This window comes from Phyllostomus discolor, chromosome 2 (genome assembly GCF_004126475.2).
Source record: "Phyllostomus discolor isolate MPI-MPIP mPhyDis1 chromosome 2, mPhyDis1.pri.v3, whole genome shotgun sequence".
In the NCBI taxonomy this organism is placed as follows: Eukaryota; Metazoa; Chordata; class Mammalia; order Chiroptera; family Phyllostomidae; genus Phyllostomus; species Phyllostomus discolor.
In genome coordinates this window covers 79,556,114-79,574,196 of record NC_040904.2, presented here as the reverse complement: position 1 = coordinate 79,574,196, position 18,083 = coordinate 79,556,114, and the positions used below count along the sequence as shown (strand labels likewise).

The following is an 18,083-nucleotide window of genomic DNA, read 5'->3' as shown; positions in this document are numbered from 1 at the left end:
AATTGACCCTGTATGGCAAGGGGGCAGTATAATATAGAGAAAGGGGGAAGATGAGCCTGAAAAGTTAGGCTGGGGCCCACTATAATGCTTGGACTTCATTCTGCGAACACTGGGGCTCCACTAAAGATTTCTAAGTAGAGCAGAAATTACTGCAGTCTTCCCTTCATAAGGTAACTTCTCTTAACTTGATACAGAACTTGCAGCCTTTAGGAAAAGTAGTTTTACCACTTGGCTACCTGTCCTTGGACAAATTACTCTTTGGGCTCAACTCATGATTAAAAGAGGATAATTTCGCATTCAACTATTCTGGGGAGTCGACGAAATCATGTTTAACACAAGAGGGCATCCAATGAACTCTAATTTCCCTGTTAAGTAGCGAAAAATACGGCCCTGCATTTTCCGTTTCTTTGAGTAGCCAATGCAATCCAGCAACACCAAAATGAAAGAGCCTGCTAGCTTAAGCTGCAACTACACCCTACCTGCAGAAACCTTACGCGATACCACCAGCGTTTCCAGGGTGCTACTCCCACCGCCTCTCACTTCTCTAGATCCGCCAGACCAGGAAAACTTAACAGACCTCTAGTAATAAAAACCCTAGCCAGTCCTCACAGAGACCGCCCAAACCTTCCCCGCCCTTCCTTCAGAGGTCGCTGGCCGCCGATATCACATCCGGTTCTGTTTCCGAAGGCCTCTTTTCGCTCTCCAGGACCGCTCTAGGCTGCCGCCTCGCCCGCCGGCTCCTCATCTCAGTGGTTACTGGGCGGTACCGTGACGTCCTTGGCGTGGCTGCAGGGAGGCCGCGGTGGGGAAAATGGCGGACGGGAAGGCGGGAGAGGAGAGGCCTGAGAAGCCGCAGCGAACTGGAGCCGCCGGAGGTGAACACAACCCCAGCGTCGCGGGCTGAGTGGGATGCTCTGGGCCTTTTCTTTGAGCTCCCCGGGGTGGGGCAAGAACGGGCGGATCTGGCACTCACCCGGCCAGGTGCTGGGCCCAAATGAACCCCGGGCACGCCCGGTGCGGCCCGCTGGGATCCTGCCCCACATCGCCTCCCTGACGGGCTTAGTCGGCCACTGTTCATCACCTCTTGATCCCAGCGGAGGCCCTGCTTCCGAGGAGAAGGGAGATGGGCACCAGAAAGGGGAACCGAACTCAGGGTGGGACCCGGAGCGGCGGTGCAGGGGCCGCCACCGCCACACTGGAGACGCACATCACCACAAACACGCACACACGTAGTGGGAGTCAGCGATCAGTGGCCGCAGGCCAAGTTTCCGACAGAGCCGGCCTCTCAATTACACCCACGGGTTAGTCTGCTGCTTTTCGCTGAGGAGATGGACGACCCTGGCCTCTTACCTTTATTTTCAAGCCGAATACTGACCCTGTAACGGGATGGGTTGAGGCGGTGAAGGAAAAGAGGAATGAATACCTTTGTCTGCCGGCTGGTTTAAGCTGCGGAGTCTGGAGTTAGGGTTTTGTTGCCTTTCTCTGAAGTGTCCACCTTTTCTGAGTTAGGCTGTTGCCGCCTCTGCATGCCAGATGGCCAGATAAGCTAGTGTGACTGTTCTGTATTCAGGCTGTGTTCATTTTGTCTTCTCCACCCCTGTAAATTTGGGTCTTGTGCATTGAGGAAATATCTCCAGCCACCCTTTGTGGTAACAAGACAACTAAACACGTGCGAGCTGATCACAGTATCTTTAGAACGTTTTAAGTACTACTGTGTAACTCCCTCAAGTTCTTATCCCTGAAAGTATTTAATATGAGCAAATACAAAACATTAATAGCATTTGGAGGCAACTATGAAGAACTATTCATATGATGTTTAACATGAACTGTCTTGGAAACAAAAATTTAGAAGAGTGTAATGTTCAGTTACTTTGGACCCAGAAGTTTTTTGTTTTTTTTTTTTTTAATATGTATAGTGCTGTTAGTTGAGTCAAAGTTACATCCCTCCCCACTTGCCCCCAGTTTTTTACTACCTCACTAGGGACTTTTTTTCCTTCAAATATTGCCTTGAAAATTGTCGAGTAAAATTACATTAAACATTAGTTGTTTGAGGAAGAACTAAAATCGGTAGCCTAAAGAATCTTATCTGGCTTTTAAACTGTCTTAACTGAGAGTATAGGAAGTGCATTTAAGGTGCTGTCAAAATGTACTTTTAAGTATTAGCATAATTCCATTATAATTTATCTACCACCCTTTCAGTTAGGGATAATTTACTCTAGTATGAATAGTCTCCTTGTAGGTGACTTAGAGTAAGTACCAGTAAATTGATAATTTTGTGGCCAGTAGGCACTATTTTGATACACTATGAAGTTTGTCTTAAGTGCTTATTTAGAAAATACTGTGATTTTTAATTTCTGTTGAATAGTTTAGTAAATTGAAAGTATAAGTATTTTTATAAGATAACTTATGAACTTATGTTACAAAGAGAAGCTACTTACTCGAACCACCTGCTCTTATCTTAAAGAGGAGAGATAATGCTAAGGGTGAGGCAGCCTTAGGTAGATTTTTTTTGTTTTTTGTCCCTTTGGCTAAATTTCTGTGTAGCTTCTTTAAATAAACAGAAGTTTTAGAAAAGAATTATTCATATCATAATCATGGCCATTTCAGGATATTTTAACTTATCTAAGATCTACTTTAATGAAATGGACGTTTATTATTCCAGACACTAGGAGGGTCTTGAATATACTCTCATTGAAGCTGCGTATCAGTCCTATTAGGTTGCTGTGTACCCTTTTTTTCAGATGAAGAAGCTACCAGTGTGTAAATGGGTCATGAAGGGTACTCCTAAACTTTCTTATTAGGGAGTATTTTTCAAAGTAAGATACCTTGGTGCTCCAAGGCTCTCCTCTCCCCAGCTGCTCACTGTTGGGGAGGAGGCAAAATGCTTGTACAATGTGTATATGATTTCATACTAGTTAATCTACATATTTTGTTCAGAATGAATTTAAACTAGATAAAATCCCTTTTATTAAAACATTCCTTGGTAAATAATATAGTTATTTGATATAACTATTCATGTGTTATTATAAATTGATTTGTGATTTATTTTTTAAAAACTGACCACATGCTTATTCATCCTTTAAAATATGTCACAAACATTTTCAAAAATAAGTGCTAAAAATTTTTAAAAATCTATGGTTATCCAAAATTTTGTTTTCCACAGTCCCAAAATACAAAACATCTCATTAAATATATTTAAAATGTTAGTTTTGTGTGAGATGTACATGAGGAACATGTCACTCAGAAACATTACTCCAGGCTTTATTAACAATGCAGTTCAGGTTATAATGGGCTGTTTGTAACTAGGTACTTTGTATAACTAATAGTACATTACTGAAGAATATTAGAATTTATTAGTCAAATGTATTATCCTGTGATGTGACTAATTGCTAACAAACTAGATTGTGTAGAACAATTTACAGACCTTAATTTCTAAAAAGCAAAATCTCACAAATAACTAGATTATTGTACAACTTACAGTGTTTAGCTGAAGGGTCTTTATTTTTTGTGAACTCTATGTTTATAATTTTAAATTGCTCTGTATTTTATGCTAGTTAATTCATGGGAGCCTCTTCTACTGCCACACAATCTCAGTTCCTGCTGTATACTCTAACAAACAGTGGAAGAGACTGTTGGGTCAGTAGGTGACAACTGCAGAGGTATCTTCCTTATAAATGATGCTTTTTGAGGTTGCTGCTCCCATCAATCTGCTCAGTAAAAATAGCTCATCTTGGTAAGTTGTTTCGACTTCACCAGGACCTGAAGAAGAAGCAGAAAAACCTGTGAAAACTAAGACTGTTTCTTCCAGTAATGGAGGGGAAAGTTCCAGTCGCAGCGCTGAGAAGCGATCAGCTGAAGAAGAAGCTGCAGACCTCCCAACAAAGCCTACAAAGGTCTCCAAGTTTGGATTTGCCATAGGTAGTCAGACGACAAAGAAAGCCTCAGCCATATCCATCAAACTTGGATCAAGTGTGAGTTGTTATTTTATATAGATTTATAGATTTATTTTAAATCTACTTTTACTGGTTTCAGTAACTTAAGTATAAAAAGGTACATGGACTTATATGTACATATTTAAGGAGTCGATTAGCTTTGTGTTTAATAAAAATGTAGACAAATTATATCTCAATAAAAGTTATTTTTTTAAAGGTTTAGAATATAAGAAGGAATAACTGTTACAGGGATTATATGATTTATAAATTAACAGCTTAGAGTTTTTCTAAGTTGAGCAAAACCTCTAAAACATTTTCGGAAAGAATTTCAGCTTATTTTTCATATCGTTCAATTCTAATATTAAAAAATATCTCAGCCCTGGCTGGCGTAGCTCAGTGGATTGAGTGTGGGCTGGGAACCAAAGTGTCCCAGGTTCAATTCCCAGCCAGGGTACATTCCAGGGTTGCAGGCCATAACCCCCAGCAACCGCACATTAATGTTTCTCTCTCTCTCTCTCCCCCTCTCTTTCTCTCTCTCTCTCTCCCCCTCTCTCTCTCTCTCTCTCTCTCTCTCTCTCTCTCCCCCCCTCCCTTCCCTCTCTAAAAATAAATAAGTAAAATCTTAAAAAAAAAATTTGTTTAAAAATATCTCTAGAAATCAGTTATTTTATCTTAAAAGGTTACTATTAATAAAGTATTCCTTGATAAGAAAAGCTTCCTATCTCACACATGACACTCATATCCTGTAACACTAGTTCCTTACAGATTACTTTGGATCCCTTGTTTTAATATATATTATAAACCATGAATTAATACTTACGAATTATGGATTATCTGGAAAGTATTTGAAATATTAGATTGAAGCACACTAGTTTAGAAATTGGACTATTTCTGATTATTTTATGTGGTTCATCCAAACAGATCTCTTCTCTAAGGAAAAAAGTTACACTGATTGCTATTGGTTTTAGAAAAAGGTTACATTCTTGTATAAGGTGAAAAATCTTACAATTGCCTTTCATTGTTTATTCATATTCTATTAAAAATTAATGCTCAGGTGCTAAATGCATACACCTTTTTTCTGCATTGGTAGTTCATTCAAAGATCTTTAAAATATGATACGGATCAAGTTTCTACTATAAGTTTGAGCCACACTGCTTGTTTTAAAAGAGCTACTATTCTTCAGAACCTCTGCTCCCACCCTTTGCTGTTTTGCCTTTTTCTTTTTCTTTAAAAAGTTCATTATGAATAAAAGACGTTCAGTCTGTGATTTCATTACTTAAGACAAGTCTCCTTACCTGAACTGATTCTTTTTGTTTAATCTGGGTTTTTTTAAAAAGTTGCATAGACTTACCTGCATAAATATATATCTATTTTTATTGTGATTGAACATGCATTCTCACATACACTTCTTATACAGGTGTTACCCTTGATAATAAATTTTACTATGGTTCAACACACCCTCTAAACCAGACACCAAATTCCTAGTGTTTCTAAATCATTCACATGATTTAGTAATTGCTAATCATATTAGATGGAATGGTTATATTTGAAAAAACCTATTCAGTAAAACTTTTACTTTTTGGAAAACAAAAACCTGTTTTTAGAAAACAAACAATAATGTAACATAATTTTCTTAGGGGAGTTGAAGTATAGGGTATAAAAAATAATTGGAATTGTTTCTTTTGATTATATGGCATAGTTGATTCAGCCAACAAATACTGTCTTAGGTTTTATCTACAACTAATACATGACTTCTTTAAAAGATTATAGGGTGTTTCTAGAACCACTATGCATAATCTCCAAATTAACCTTTTTTTTATTCCTTCAGAAACATTGTTTATAAAAAGTATTTATATTATAGAAGAAGGGATGGTTAATTTTGTTTCAGCAAGTCACAGAGATTTCACTAATGAGATGTCTAAGTTGATCTTAAGTGTAGACAGAAGGCAAAAGGACATTTTAGATAAAGGGAATTTCATGCAAAGGCAGCTTTTAAATATGAAGCCACATGGTACATTTAGGAAATTGTACTTAGAAGGTGTTTGGAAGGCAAATGAAAGCCCCCAAAATGAGACCTTAGGACCAAATCATAAAGAGCTTGTATTTTGATAAATATAGTTTGTTTTCATTCTTTAGATTCTAGCAAAGCTGTAGCACATTATAAGGAGTCTTGAATGGATTTGGACCCTTAAATGAATTTGCATTTTAGAAATTTCACTGTACCGGGGGACCCCCAAAACACCAGAATAATCTTGTGGAAGGCAGGCCCCTTGTGTAGTACAGGCTTCCCTGGCTAGTTGAGTGTTCTCGAAACCCATCTGTATCAGTGTACCATCTGGTGTTGCTATGAGAGGCTGCATTCATTTTCAGTGACTTTTTTTTTTTTTTTTTTAAGATTCTTTCAACACATTTGCCCACTTCACAATGGGTGATTTAGGAGCACAGCCCACACCAAGCTGTGTGTCCAGCAATTTTTCACCAAAAATGGCATGACCCTCTGTGCCTCACCCTCCCTATTCACCTGATCTCACTCCAGCCACTTTCGTTTCCCTGGCTGAAAAGAGTCTTCAGAGGGAAACATTTTGCTGATGTGGAAGAGGTAAAACAAAAAAATGGCAGAAGCACTAAAAGTCATCAAAATAGATGATTTCAAAAACTGAGCAGTGGAAAAATGCCTCTGTAGGTGTATTGCATCAAATGGAGAGTACTTTGACAGTGACTGAGGTTTAACATGTGAGAATAAATGCACAATTTTCTTATAAATAAATTCTGGGTTTTTTAGGGCCCCCTCTGGGTATAGGTCACTCAGTACAGAGGATTAGAGAGAGAAAACAGATGGTAAATCATTATCAGCAGGCCCTTACAATATAACATGCAAGTTGAGGAAAAGATTTTCTGGCTTTGGTACTTAAAAACACTGAATCTGAAATACCCACGGCAGCTCTAAGTGGCGGTGTCCATTCTCCAGATGACATCCTATTTGAGACTAGATACAAGCTTTGGTAGTTTAAACTATTTAAAACTTTGAGAATGAATGAAGTTGACCGTGGAGGCAAAGAGAAGGAAAGGTCACTAAGGACAGAATTATGTGTATCTGTCATTTGAGGGAGAACAGGAGGGATAGAGAGAAAATATCAGAATTAGGAAAATAACCAATAAAAAAATTTCAAAGGTAGGGGTGTTTTCAAAAAGGAACTGGTCATTAGACTTGAATATAGCACACTAGTCATTGGTGACTACAGAATCGGGGTCACCTCATTCTAACCCAGTGAGCAATCCTGGAGAATGGTGAAGGAAGCCAGATTACAGTGGGTTGAAGACTGAATGGGTGGTGAAAGGATTGGAAATAATGAAGACAATTACTTCAAAAACTTAGGTTTAGATAGAAGAGATGGTGTGAATGAAGCATTTCTATAGGCCATAGTGCAGAAAGCTAGCTAGCAGAAAGAGGAGTCTTGGTGTCTTTTATGTTCCCTAGACACACTACTTAATTTTACTATGGGTAAGAATTACTAATAATTTTCTCTTACCTCTACTAGGTGCCCCTTGGCTAAATGATACTAAATTATATGTCCTACCTAGGAAATCTTATAGGAAGAAAAAAATGAACAATAAAGTAAAACCTAGCCACTAATAACTCAACATTTTCAAAAAGAAAGACTGAATCTGTGTAAAGTTCTGAGTTGCTTACTATTTCTGTGAAAACATAAAGTTGAATGTTTGAAGATAAATTATTTATATCATTAAACAACCCTGTATAAATGTTATGTCTTAACTCTTTAATGTGTTTTTTCTTCAGAAACCTAAAGAAACTGTTCCAACTCTTGCTCCAAAAACCCTTTCAGTAGCAGCAGCTTTTAATGAAGATGAAGATGTAAGTTGACACCTAGTTTTGGTTATTTTACTTTAACCACTTCTTTAAGGAAGAATTTAGTGGCAAATTATAAGTTGTATTAATGATACCAGTGAATTTCCTTTTCAACTCTGAATAGTGTGTGTGAGAGACATCTGCAGAACCTGCATATTTCTGTTTATTGTAGGATTTTTTAAAAATATTGTCAGTTCTGGCGCAAGGAACTTAGGAACCAAGTCAATAAATGCTTATTATGAAATATCAATATATGTGTGTACTAGAAAGCATGTAATACCCCAAAAAAGAAAAATTGAATATTACTGTTTTTAATAATTTTTATATTTGAAGTCTTAAGTATTACTGGGTACATGAATAATTGCTCCCAAAAGAAAGATGGATAAGAATTATACATTCAGAGGAGCACAAACACTGTGAGGTGATTGAGAAGAATATGTAAGAAGAAATACGAGTTGGGCACTGAGGCATGTAGGGTTTTGACAAACCAAGGAATACTTCTGTAAGCTAAGATATCAGTTTTCAAATCACAAGTGGTAAATACTAAACAGCTGCATTTGACTGGACTAGAAATTTTTGTAGAGGAGTTTTGGGCAAGGATAAATGTGAAGTGATTGGAGCCCAGATCAACAGGTAAAGAAAGAATAACTGGTGATCACTGTATTCTCCTTTGGCCATTGACTTATTCTACACATTTTAGTGCTTTCTATATGCTAGACACAGTGAGGTTGCAAAGATAAATCATATATATTCCTCTAGGAACTCAGTCTTCCAGAGCAGAGACTTACACATAAAATAGTACAAAATAAAAATCAAAAGTACCTGGAGATGAAGTGATGTTGAAATTCAGGGAAAGAAGAGAGGACAGGTAATTAGATGCAGCAGCATGGAAAGACCACCAGACTGGCAGTCGGGGAGACCTGGATTCTTTACCTGTTTGTCCAGTTTTCAACAAGTAGAAAGCCTGTGAATAAACCACTTCACCTTTTTGGAGCCTTAGTTATAACTGAAATGAGGGCTCAATTTAGAGCATAGATTTTTAAACTATTTTTCAGAGTCTTAGGGTTCTCTGGAAATGTCTCAGGAGCTGCTGTGGTAGAAGAGGATGATGCCTAACAATCAGGGCTTTGGTCTTCTGCCCGTGATTTACTTACAGTGATTCTTTTTATCTGTTTGATAATTGGGAACCCAAGCAAGATTTTGTTGAGGAAAAAACATTTCATTGCACTGCTTCTCCCCAGAAAAGTTTTAAAAGTACTAACTTAAATAATATTTACTGTTTTCTGCCATCTCAAACATTCTAAGAGTTTAGGTAGCATTTTGGTATGTACAGATTGAATGAGGGAAGGACAATACAGGAAGAAGGGAACGTGTAAAAATAGAGGCTAGAAATTGTAAGCACTTGTAGGGGGGCTCTGCCCACAGGCCCCCCTGGCTGCGACAGATGAGAATAAGTCTACCAAGACATGATCTGCTTGGGGGGGAAAGGTGACTGATCTCTCAAAGGAGAAGGGCGGGGAGCCTGTTCCTCAGTGAGCTTGTATTGGGTTCATTTGTACAGGAATACAGATAAAGCTCATTAATCATTGTCAGGCAGTAAGGATCAAACAATAGATAACAAAGTACCCTGAGGGCCTATTTTGAGTGAGGGTCAGAAAGCTAAAGAGCTGTAAAACTTTAAGGAAGAAACTCACTTCTTGTTTGGACCCTTATCATTTAATTGAGAGCATTCTAAACAAAGCAGGTTTCACGGGATTTTACATATTCTTTTTTAGGCCTGATAGCCTGGGAACCTGCCCTTTCCAGCACAGGGCTTCACCACCCTCTGTCATTGTTTCAGGCTTAAATCAGGCAGGGAAAGTAAGGCAGCCAAGAGATTAGGAGACTTCTTGCAGGCAGAATGAGGACTCAGGCTTTGTCAAAGCTGAGGGGTGAGGGTCCATCACCCTCTTTTGCTGTACCCCCCCAAATTCCTTCCTTGGGAGCCTCCCACGTGATTGTGCCTGTCTTGGTTGTTCCCCCCCCTTGGGGAATCTTACCCAACATTGGCTAACCGACCAAGCATTCGGGAGCAGTTAATGGATGAGACGCAGAAGCAGCGCTCCTACCAGGGAGATAAGCTTTTGTCTCCTTAGTGGCTTACAGTCCAAGGTCACTCCCTCAGCCTTAGCCTTGGTGGGGGTTACAGCTTCTGATACCAGGCAGGGCGGTTCCCAACAAGCACTACATAATAGTAGTGACTTATTTTGAATGTCTCACAGTTGGGATATATTTTCACTTACCTTTTTTTTTTTATCCCTTTGAATCGTGTCGTGTAGTTATTTCTATTTTGCAAATGGAGAAATTAATTTAAGTAAACTATGCATAAGTAGGTGCTGATGCACATAAATGTTGAACTATATAGGTCTTCTGGTTTTTAGTCCTCTGTTCTTCACATCATCTCTTACTGCTTTCCCTAAATACTTTTTTAAAAAACATTTTTATTTATTGATTTTAGAGAGAAACATTGATTTGTTGTTCTACTTTTTTATGTATTCATTGGTTGATTTCTGTGTGTGCCCTGATCAGGATCATATCTGCAACCTTGGCCTATCAAGTCTATGCTCTAACCAACTGAGCTACCCAGCCAGGGCCCTAAATACTTAAATTTTATTTTTGTCCTCACCTGAGGATTTTTTCTAAATGATTTTGAAACAGAGAGAAACATTGATCAGTTGTCTCCTACCTGTACATGCCTTGACTGGGAGTCAAATCCATAACCTGGACAGTGCTCCAACCAACTGTGCCATCTGGCCAGGGCCTAAATACTTTTTTAAAGAAATTTTGGAAAGGTTCAGGCAACATTCTTTCTGTTATAGGTTGGTAATGATAGGAAAGGATAAACTTGTCTCTTAGATGAAAGGATCTGTGTACCTAAAATCTTTATCTGGCCCTGGCAGAGTAGCTCGGTTGGAGTATCATCCAGATACGCCAGCGTTGAGGGTTCGATCCCTGGTCCAGGCACATACAGTAGCAGCAGCCAATGTGTTAAAGGAAAAGCATTGGAAAAACAAATCATGTTTCTTTTCCTCTTTCTCTCTCTCTCTCTCACTCCCTTGCTCCCTCTCTTCCTCTCTCTCTCTCTAAACTCAATAAATAAAATCTTTGGTTCTTTTTCTATAGAACATGGTTAAGTAACCTTGGAAATAACAAGGTTATTTCCTTTTGTGCTTTCCAGCACAAATAATGTCCATTTTTAATTATAAAATCTTTTATTACAAAATCGTAAGTAATTCTGTAACATAACAATCACACTCAAGCATACCATATGACATTTTAGGTGAAATGTTCAAACTGCTATCCATCTTGTGCAAGACATTCACATACCCTATGAACCACACTCAAGCAGGCATTATATTTGAACTTAAAATATATTGAAGAAAGAGGGTATTCATTTAATTCATTTTTAAATTTAAAAAGTTTTTTTTTAATTGTATCTCTTTAGTTTCCTTTGATTTAGACAGTCCCTGTGTCTTTCTGTGTATTTCATGGCATTTTGTAGAATGTCCCTCAGTTTGGATTTGTCTGGTATTTTCTCATGATTAGGTTTACATTTCTTGTAGCCAGACCACCACAGAAATGATGCCAAGTTCTCAACACATCAATCACATCAGGGAGCACATGTTGTCAGTGTCCTATTACAGGCAGTGTTAACTTCGATTATTTGGTTAACGCAATGTCTGCTAGATTTCTCTACTGCCAAATTACTATTTTGCTTTTTCTAATTAAAAATTATCTTATTGGAGATATGGGTTGAGGAAATGTGAAAATACATAATTTCTTAAACATTTACTCTTTTAATCACATTTTATTTATTTTTCTTTATTGATTTGAGAGAGTGAAAGAAAGAAACATTGTTACACTTCCTCCTGCATTCATTGGTTGATTCTTGTATGTGCCCTGACAAGGGATCAAACCCCAAACCTTGGTGTATCAAGTTGACCCTTGAACCAACTGAACCACCAGGCCAGCACAATTTACTCTTGAGTATTAACATCCACTGGTGCTTCTTGCTGGAGTCAGTGATTATGTTTGTCTCTTATTGTAAAGAAAAGCTTCCCTTTATTTATATAAGTGTGGACTCGTGGATTCTTTCTTTATTCAGTAGGCTATCATGCTCAAATTGTCCAGATTTGACCAGTAGAAACCCCTTTAAGCTGGATCTTAATGACACCCTTTGTAAGAAAAAAAGGATATTTAGCTCAGCAGCAACATTTATACATAAAAACATATGGACAAATTAACCTTGTTTGTCTCACACAAAGTGGTAATGGTGATAATCATATGTACCATATAGGATTGTTAGGGTTTTAAAAGATTGCATATTTTTTAAGATTATTTATTTATTTTAGAGAGAGAAGAAGGGATGGAGAGAAACATTGATTGGTTGCCTCTTGCTGGTTGCCCCTTGCATGCCCCCAATTGGGCTGCAACCCAAGCATGTGCCCTGGCTAGGGTTAACTGGAGACCCTTTGGCCTGCTGGGTGATGCCCAACCCACTGAGCACACCCAGGCAGGGCAAGACTGTGCATATTAAAGCATTTAACACAATGTGTAGCCTGTAATAAACAAATGGTTTTAGTGCTAGGATATCTAGTTCCTACCAAAAGTTTTAATGCAAATCCAGCACTCTAGAAGATGTGTATTTCTTTTAAGAATGTAGTTAAGATAATTTTCTCCTTTTACCAAAATTTACAGTATTGAAAATGCTAAATGACTTAGATATAAAATTTAGCATGTTAGTAATTAAGTGAATTTAATAAATCTACATGCAGTCATTCATCTCTATTTATTTCCTTCTTTTCCCCATCTGTAGAGCGAACCAGAGGAGATGCCTCCAGAAGCAAAGATGAGGATGAAGAATATTGGAAGGTATATTTTTTTTCATGAATATTGTAGAAAATGGTGGTAAATTAAGAGCAAGAATGAATTACACATAATCTTTTAGTGTTCAGGCTTTTCTTCCATATTTAGGCAAAAGAAATAACAATTTAATGCTATTTCTTTTCAGATACATGAAATCTATATATTCTTTTTCAAATAATAAGTAGCTATGAGAAATGTTGCTGATTTAAAATTTCAGTTAAAATTTTTTCTGGTATGAAAATAAATGGCTTTCATTTCATATTCTCACCACTTGATCTTGATCATAAATGCCCTTTTTTCCCTTGGTAACTTAGATGTCAAATACCAAAAAAAGAGTATTTTAATTTTCTTTGATTATTTCTTTTGTCATGGAAATAACATTACTTTCAATTTAACTGTGATGTTCAGTTTCCTGTCTTGGTATGCATAAATGGATAATTTACAGGCTAGTAAGAAAGCTTAGCTTTAAAGCAGCCCATATTATATCCCCATTTCTACCTAATGTGTACACTTCCAAAGAACTAATTGCAAAGTCCATAAACAGGCATCAGTCTTCAGATTTTCGGTCTCTGATTCAAATGGGAACAGTCCACGTACCTTCCTTTCATACTGAGACCTAAGAAATGCATCTGACATTATAACCCCATGTAAACACTCAGTATACGGAGTTCATAAAATGACCTGAAGCTTTCTATGTGTGGTACATCTTCCTGATTTTCTTCTATTTACTTTTTTATAAATGCTGATGGAAAGCCAGTAAATTGATTTCATGACCTTATTAATGGGTTTCATGCAAGAGTTTTAAGAACTATAATGGTTGCTACCTTTAGCTGTATATCAGAATTAACTTAAAAGTTTGTTAAAACTACAGATTTAGCCCTGACCAGTTTGGCTTATTTGGTTGGTCATCAACCCACAAAGTGAAAGGTCATAGTTTTGATTCTTGATCAGGGCACATGCCTAAGTTGCGGGTTTGGTACCTGGTTGAGCGCATTCTTTTCCTCTTTCTCCCTCCCTCCCCTGGCTAAACAAACAAAACAAAACTATAGATTTACCTGGTCCTCAGGCCTACTGAATCTGAAATTTTAGGACAGGCTCTATGGAAGGTATATGTTTAAAAACCTTTGTAGGGCCTTCTGATGTTCAGCCTATTTTTATAGTGAGTGCTAAACAAATGTATTTTGAATGAATTAAAAACATGGCCCAAAAGGCTTTGTATAACATTTTAAATAAATTTCTTTTCTTTTAACACAGGGATACACCAACATCAGCAGGACCAAACTCCTTTAATAAAGGAAAGCATGGGTTTTCTGATAACCAGAAGCTATGGGAGCGAAATATAAAATCTCATCTTGGAAATGTCCATGACCAAGACAATTAAATGATATGTTTTGAAATTGGGGTGTGGGGTGGGTGTAAAGTTAAAAGGAACAGTTTCCTTTTTAAAGAATGGTATAAGACTATCTTTGGAGCCGCCTTTTTTTTTTTTTTTTTTTTTTTTTTTAAGATTGAATGGTACACTAATAAATGAGAGTTTGAAATTAGACGTAATTTATGTTTTATATACAGATTTCAAGACATTTGCTAATTTTGTAGTTTCATGTGATTACTTTCCAAAGGTTACAGATAATTTAAAAAAAATCAGAAATGGTACCTTTCTAAGAATTGCATATTTTTTTAGACATAACTATTAGCACATTAAGAGGGAAGCAAAGAGTTATTGTCTGTTTAAACTGCAAGTAATTACTCTCTAACTTAACTCCCTTATTAACCTAAACTTTCTGGCTCCCAGGAACAGCCTTATAGAGAGGGAGTATCATATTGGGAGGAAAATGTTACTGGCGTATTGACTGAAAATAAATTAGTAAAATTAAAATACTGCTTTTTTTTCTAATGGGCATTTGTTTTGTTTCAAGTCATATACTAGATATTGCATTGCTATCAGTGGATACAGAAGCTTAGCTCTTTAATTTTTTTTTTAATTTTATGTAAGTTGTTGAGTATTCTATATAGCCCACTTCACCTTAATGGGTCTTGTCTGCCTTCATTAGTCTTCAAAGAACAACCGTTTGCTACCAAAGGAAATCAGTATTTTGTATGTGCTTCTCTTGGTTTTTGTTGTTAGCTTAGTTCCTGTAAGCATTCCCACCAGACTTGAGGCAAGTCATAGGAAGCTGTTTCTTTTAAAATATGAACCACCACCAAAAATTTTAAATGTACATAATACTTAAATATTTGGCTGTTTTTATTTTTTAAAAGGTAACAAATAGCATAAAAGTGACATTGTATGAAGATGGAAAATGAGAAAGATGCACTTTCGGTAACTTTGTGAAAACATTTAAGTTACTAACTTGTGAAATCCGATTTGATTTGTACTTACTACAGGAATTCTTATTTAATACAATCCGATGCTTTAAGTGTGTGCATATTAACTAATGACCTCTCAAAAGCACATTTTAGATATTGAAAAGAGAAGGAAAGAAAATGCATCTTTAAACATTTTTTGGACTGACCACATATACTTTGTTAGAGCTATGTGTTGTAGGGTTTTTTTTGTATTTTTGTATTGTATATGAATTATTTTTTAATGTGATGATTAAACGCATCTTTAAAGGCATAGTCATAGATAAAAGAAAAATGCAGTATAATGATTTTCTTGAAAATTTCTACAATGGTGAATTTGTAGGCAGCTTCAGACTGTCTTAGTGGTGGTAACAACTCACTCAGCTCTTTTGAAAGGTAGTAACTCCAGAGAAGCAGCCTGTATATATTCCTAACACTTTGTTCATTTTCATTCGATAGAATAAGCCCCAAGTAAAACAATGGAAATGTATATAGAACTATTAGTTCTTACTTACTTGATTTAATGGTATCAAGATAACATGAATTTAACTTGCTTTAATGTAGGCAAACCTTTTATTTTTTTTTCCATTTTATTGTTTATGTTAAAATAACATCCCTCTCTGCTTATTTGTTTCTTGACTCAAACAAAATATTAACCTATGGTCAAGATGGGAGAGAGAAACAACTGAGATGAATGTCTTTACTATAATACCAATAAATTTGTCGAACTCAATAGTGTTCTTATTTTCTATTCCACTTCATTGTTCTGGATTTTTTGTTTGTTTGTTTAACAAAGATGAGACAAATGTTCCAGTTACTACTCTTGCCAAGCTATTGAGAGGTTCTAAATTATTATTTAGTGGACTCTAATTTAGCATTTAGTTCTGTAGCATCCTTCTCCTCTCCTGCCAAAATGTTGTCTGCCCTGTGCTGTAGAAAATCCTGCCAAGGCATATCTAGGTGTTAGAAGGTATTTTCTTACAGGTGTCTGCCATCCATTAGCTCTATATATTTTCTTAATGTTTATAATGCTGTTGCCCAATAGATCAGGTCTTAGTAAATGAGACGATTGAGCTACATTTTAGAATTAAGATTCATATCTAGTTTGACTAATTATAAATGAAGGCTATGAGTTTTAAGTGGTTTTTTTTTCCTTTAATGATCAAGGTTAGCTTGACATACTGTGGAAAGATTGTTAACGTGACTTTTGTGCTCAAGTCCCAATACTTTTTAAATTTTTAAAAATTCATTTTGAAGAAAGTTCAGATGTGAAAAGCATGTTGCAAAAATACTGTAAGATATTTCCATGTTCTCCAAATGTTAATGTCTTATAGGACAATTGTCCAAATCAGAGAATTAATATTATTATAATACTTTTATCTAGTATATTATCTTATATTGTTCTATAGACCTTACTCAGATTTCACCATTTGCTCCACTAATATCTCCCTAGTCAAAGATCCACTTCGTTATCACACATTGTATGTCTTCTCTCTTTGCTGATTTAATTTGGGACATTTCTTCAGGGTTTGTTTTTTATGACCTTAGACTTTTTGAAAGATATAGGCCAATTATTGGTAAAAGATTTTTTATTGGGGTTTACAATTAAGTATCTTGGGAAAATTCTTGGGACTATGTAACTATCCTATTTCTCATCATACTTTTGCCCATTGATTGGCAGGTATTCATGCCACTACACACCTCCCCTTGGTTCTTTCTTGAAACAATTGTTATTAGTGTACTATTTTACCAAATGGTGAGTTTTCTATTTCATTCATTTCTTCCATTTTTAGTAGTTGAAATTCTACTGGGAAGTTTTCTTCTGCCCTGGCCAGGTAGCTCAGTTGATTCGAGTTGTACCCATACACCAGGGTTGTGGGTTTGATTCCTTGTTGCAGGTGTGTATGGAAGGCAACTGATTGGTGATCCTTCCTCCCTCTGTTTGTTTTTCTTTCTCCCCCTTCGTCTCTGAAATCAATAAACATTTTTGGGCGAGGATTTTTTTTTTTAAAGCGTTCTTCCCTGTCCTTTGTTCAGTTACTTTTTTGATAGTGGGCCCAACTAATTCTTACGTTATTCTATAGGTTATAACCCATTTCTACCATTATTTGTTTTGTTACTCAAAACACCCCATATTTACCCATGTAGACTCCTTCCAGTTGACCATTATGTCTTTATTAATTTTGAAGAGATGAAGGGAGAAACATCAGTTTGTTGTTCCACTTATTTATACATTCATTGGTTGCTTGTGTGTACCTTGACCAAGGATTGAACCCACAACCTTGGTGTATAGGGATGCTCCAACCAAGCTACCTGGCCAGGACCAACCAACCCTCATGTCTTTTTGACATGTCCCCATTCATTTAAAAAATACTTAATTTCTGGCACCAGAAGATATTTTAGATTTATTGTTTATTTTCTCTTTTCCAACCCTGGAAGCTGTGGTTTTCTCGAAGCATCCACGGTTTCTTTTACCAGAGAAAGGTTTTCAGAAAGCAAAATTGGCACCAGGTGTTTACCCACTGGTACTGAGGTGGTATTGCTTCTAGCCTCCTTAACAACTAGAAAATTGTGTGTGTGTGTGTACACACACATCTGTATTTCTGCATCTGTATGTGTATATATATACATGTGTACTATATGAGGCTTGTCCAGAAGTTACCCAGCCACGTAACACGAAAAATCGAGACATTTACTAAAGATACAAGAAACATTGTACACAAGACAATGATGCCTCTGTTGCCTTCAAAGTAGGCACCTAGGGACCTCATACATTTCTCCCAATCACCAGCAGTTGTCCTGTTGTATTTTCTTGAATCTCATTGATGACCTGAAATCTCTTTGTATTCAAAGGTAATTTTAGTTTTGGGAAAAGCCAATGTCACAAGATGCTAAATCTGGGTTGGTGGGGGGCAATGAGTCACCTGAGGGATTTGATGTTTTGCCAAAAACTCTGCATTAGATGTGATGCGTGAACAGGTATGTTGTGATGAAGCTGCCAGTCACCAGTTACCCACAGCTGTGGCCTTCTGAAT

General features: G+C 36.8%; 1 protein-coding gene across 2 annotated transcripts; it reads left to right on the top strand.

Annotated features, from left to right (window-relative positions):
* The first annotated feature begins 749 nt into the window (after positions 1 to 749).
* On the top strand, positions 750 to 15,781 carry LOC114489568 (PEST proteolytic signal containing nuclear protein). 2 transcript variants are annotated; one of them, XM_028503523.2, is made up of 5 exons: positions 750 to 875; positions 3,757 to 3,971; positions 7,732 to 7,806; positions 12,656 to 12,711; positions 13,960 to 15,781. In XM_028503523.2, the coding sequence occupies exons 1-5, from the start codon at positions 812 to 814 to the stop codon at positions 14,084 to 14,086; spliced, it is 537 nt and encodes a 178-aa protein (XP_028359324.1). In that variant the 5' UTR covers positions 750 to 811; the 3' UTR covers positions 14,087 to 15,781. The 2 variants fall into 2 exon arrangements, 1 of the variants encoding a protein (XP_028359324.1); XR_003683869.1 differs by having other exon boundaries at positions 780 to 875; positions 3,809 to 3,971.
* The last annotated feature ends 2,302 nt before the right edge of the window (positions 15,782 to 18,083 follow it).

Bases quoted from the DNA above. Each gene is read 5' to 3' on its own strand.
- LOC114489568 (XM_028503523.2), top strand. From the start codon at position 812: ATGGCGGACGGGAAGGCGGGAGAGGAGAGGCCTGAGAAGCCGCAGCGA. The intron at 3,972-7,731 runs GTGAGTTGTTAT...TTTTTTCTTCAG, and splicing joins CCATCAAACTTGGATCAAGT to AAACCTAAAGAAACTGTTCC. The intron at 12,712-13,959 runs GTATATTTTTTT...CTTTTAACACAG, and splicing joins AGGATGAAGAATATTGGAAG to GGATACACCAACATCAGCAG.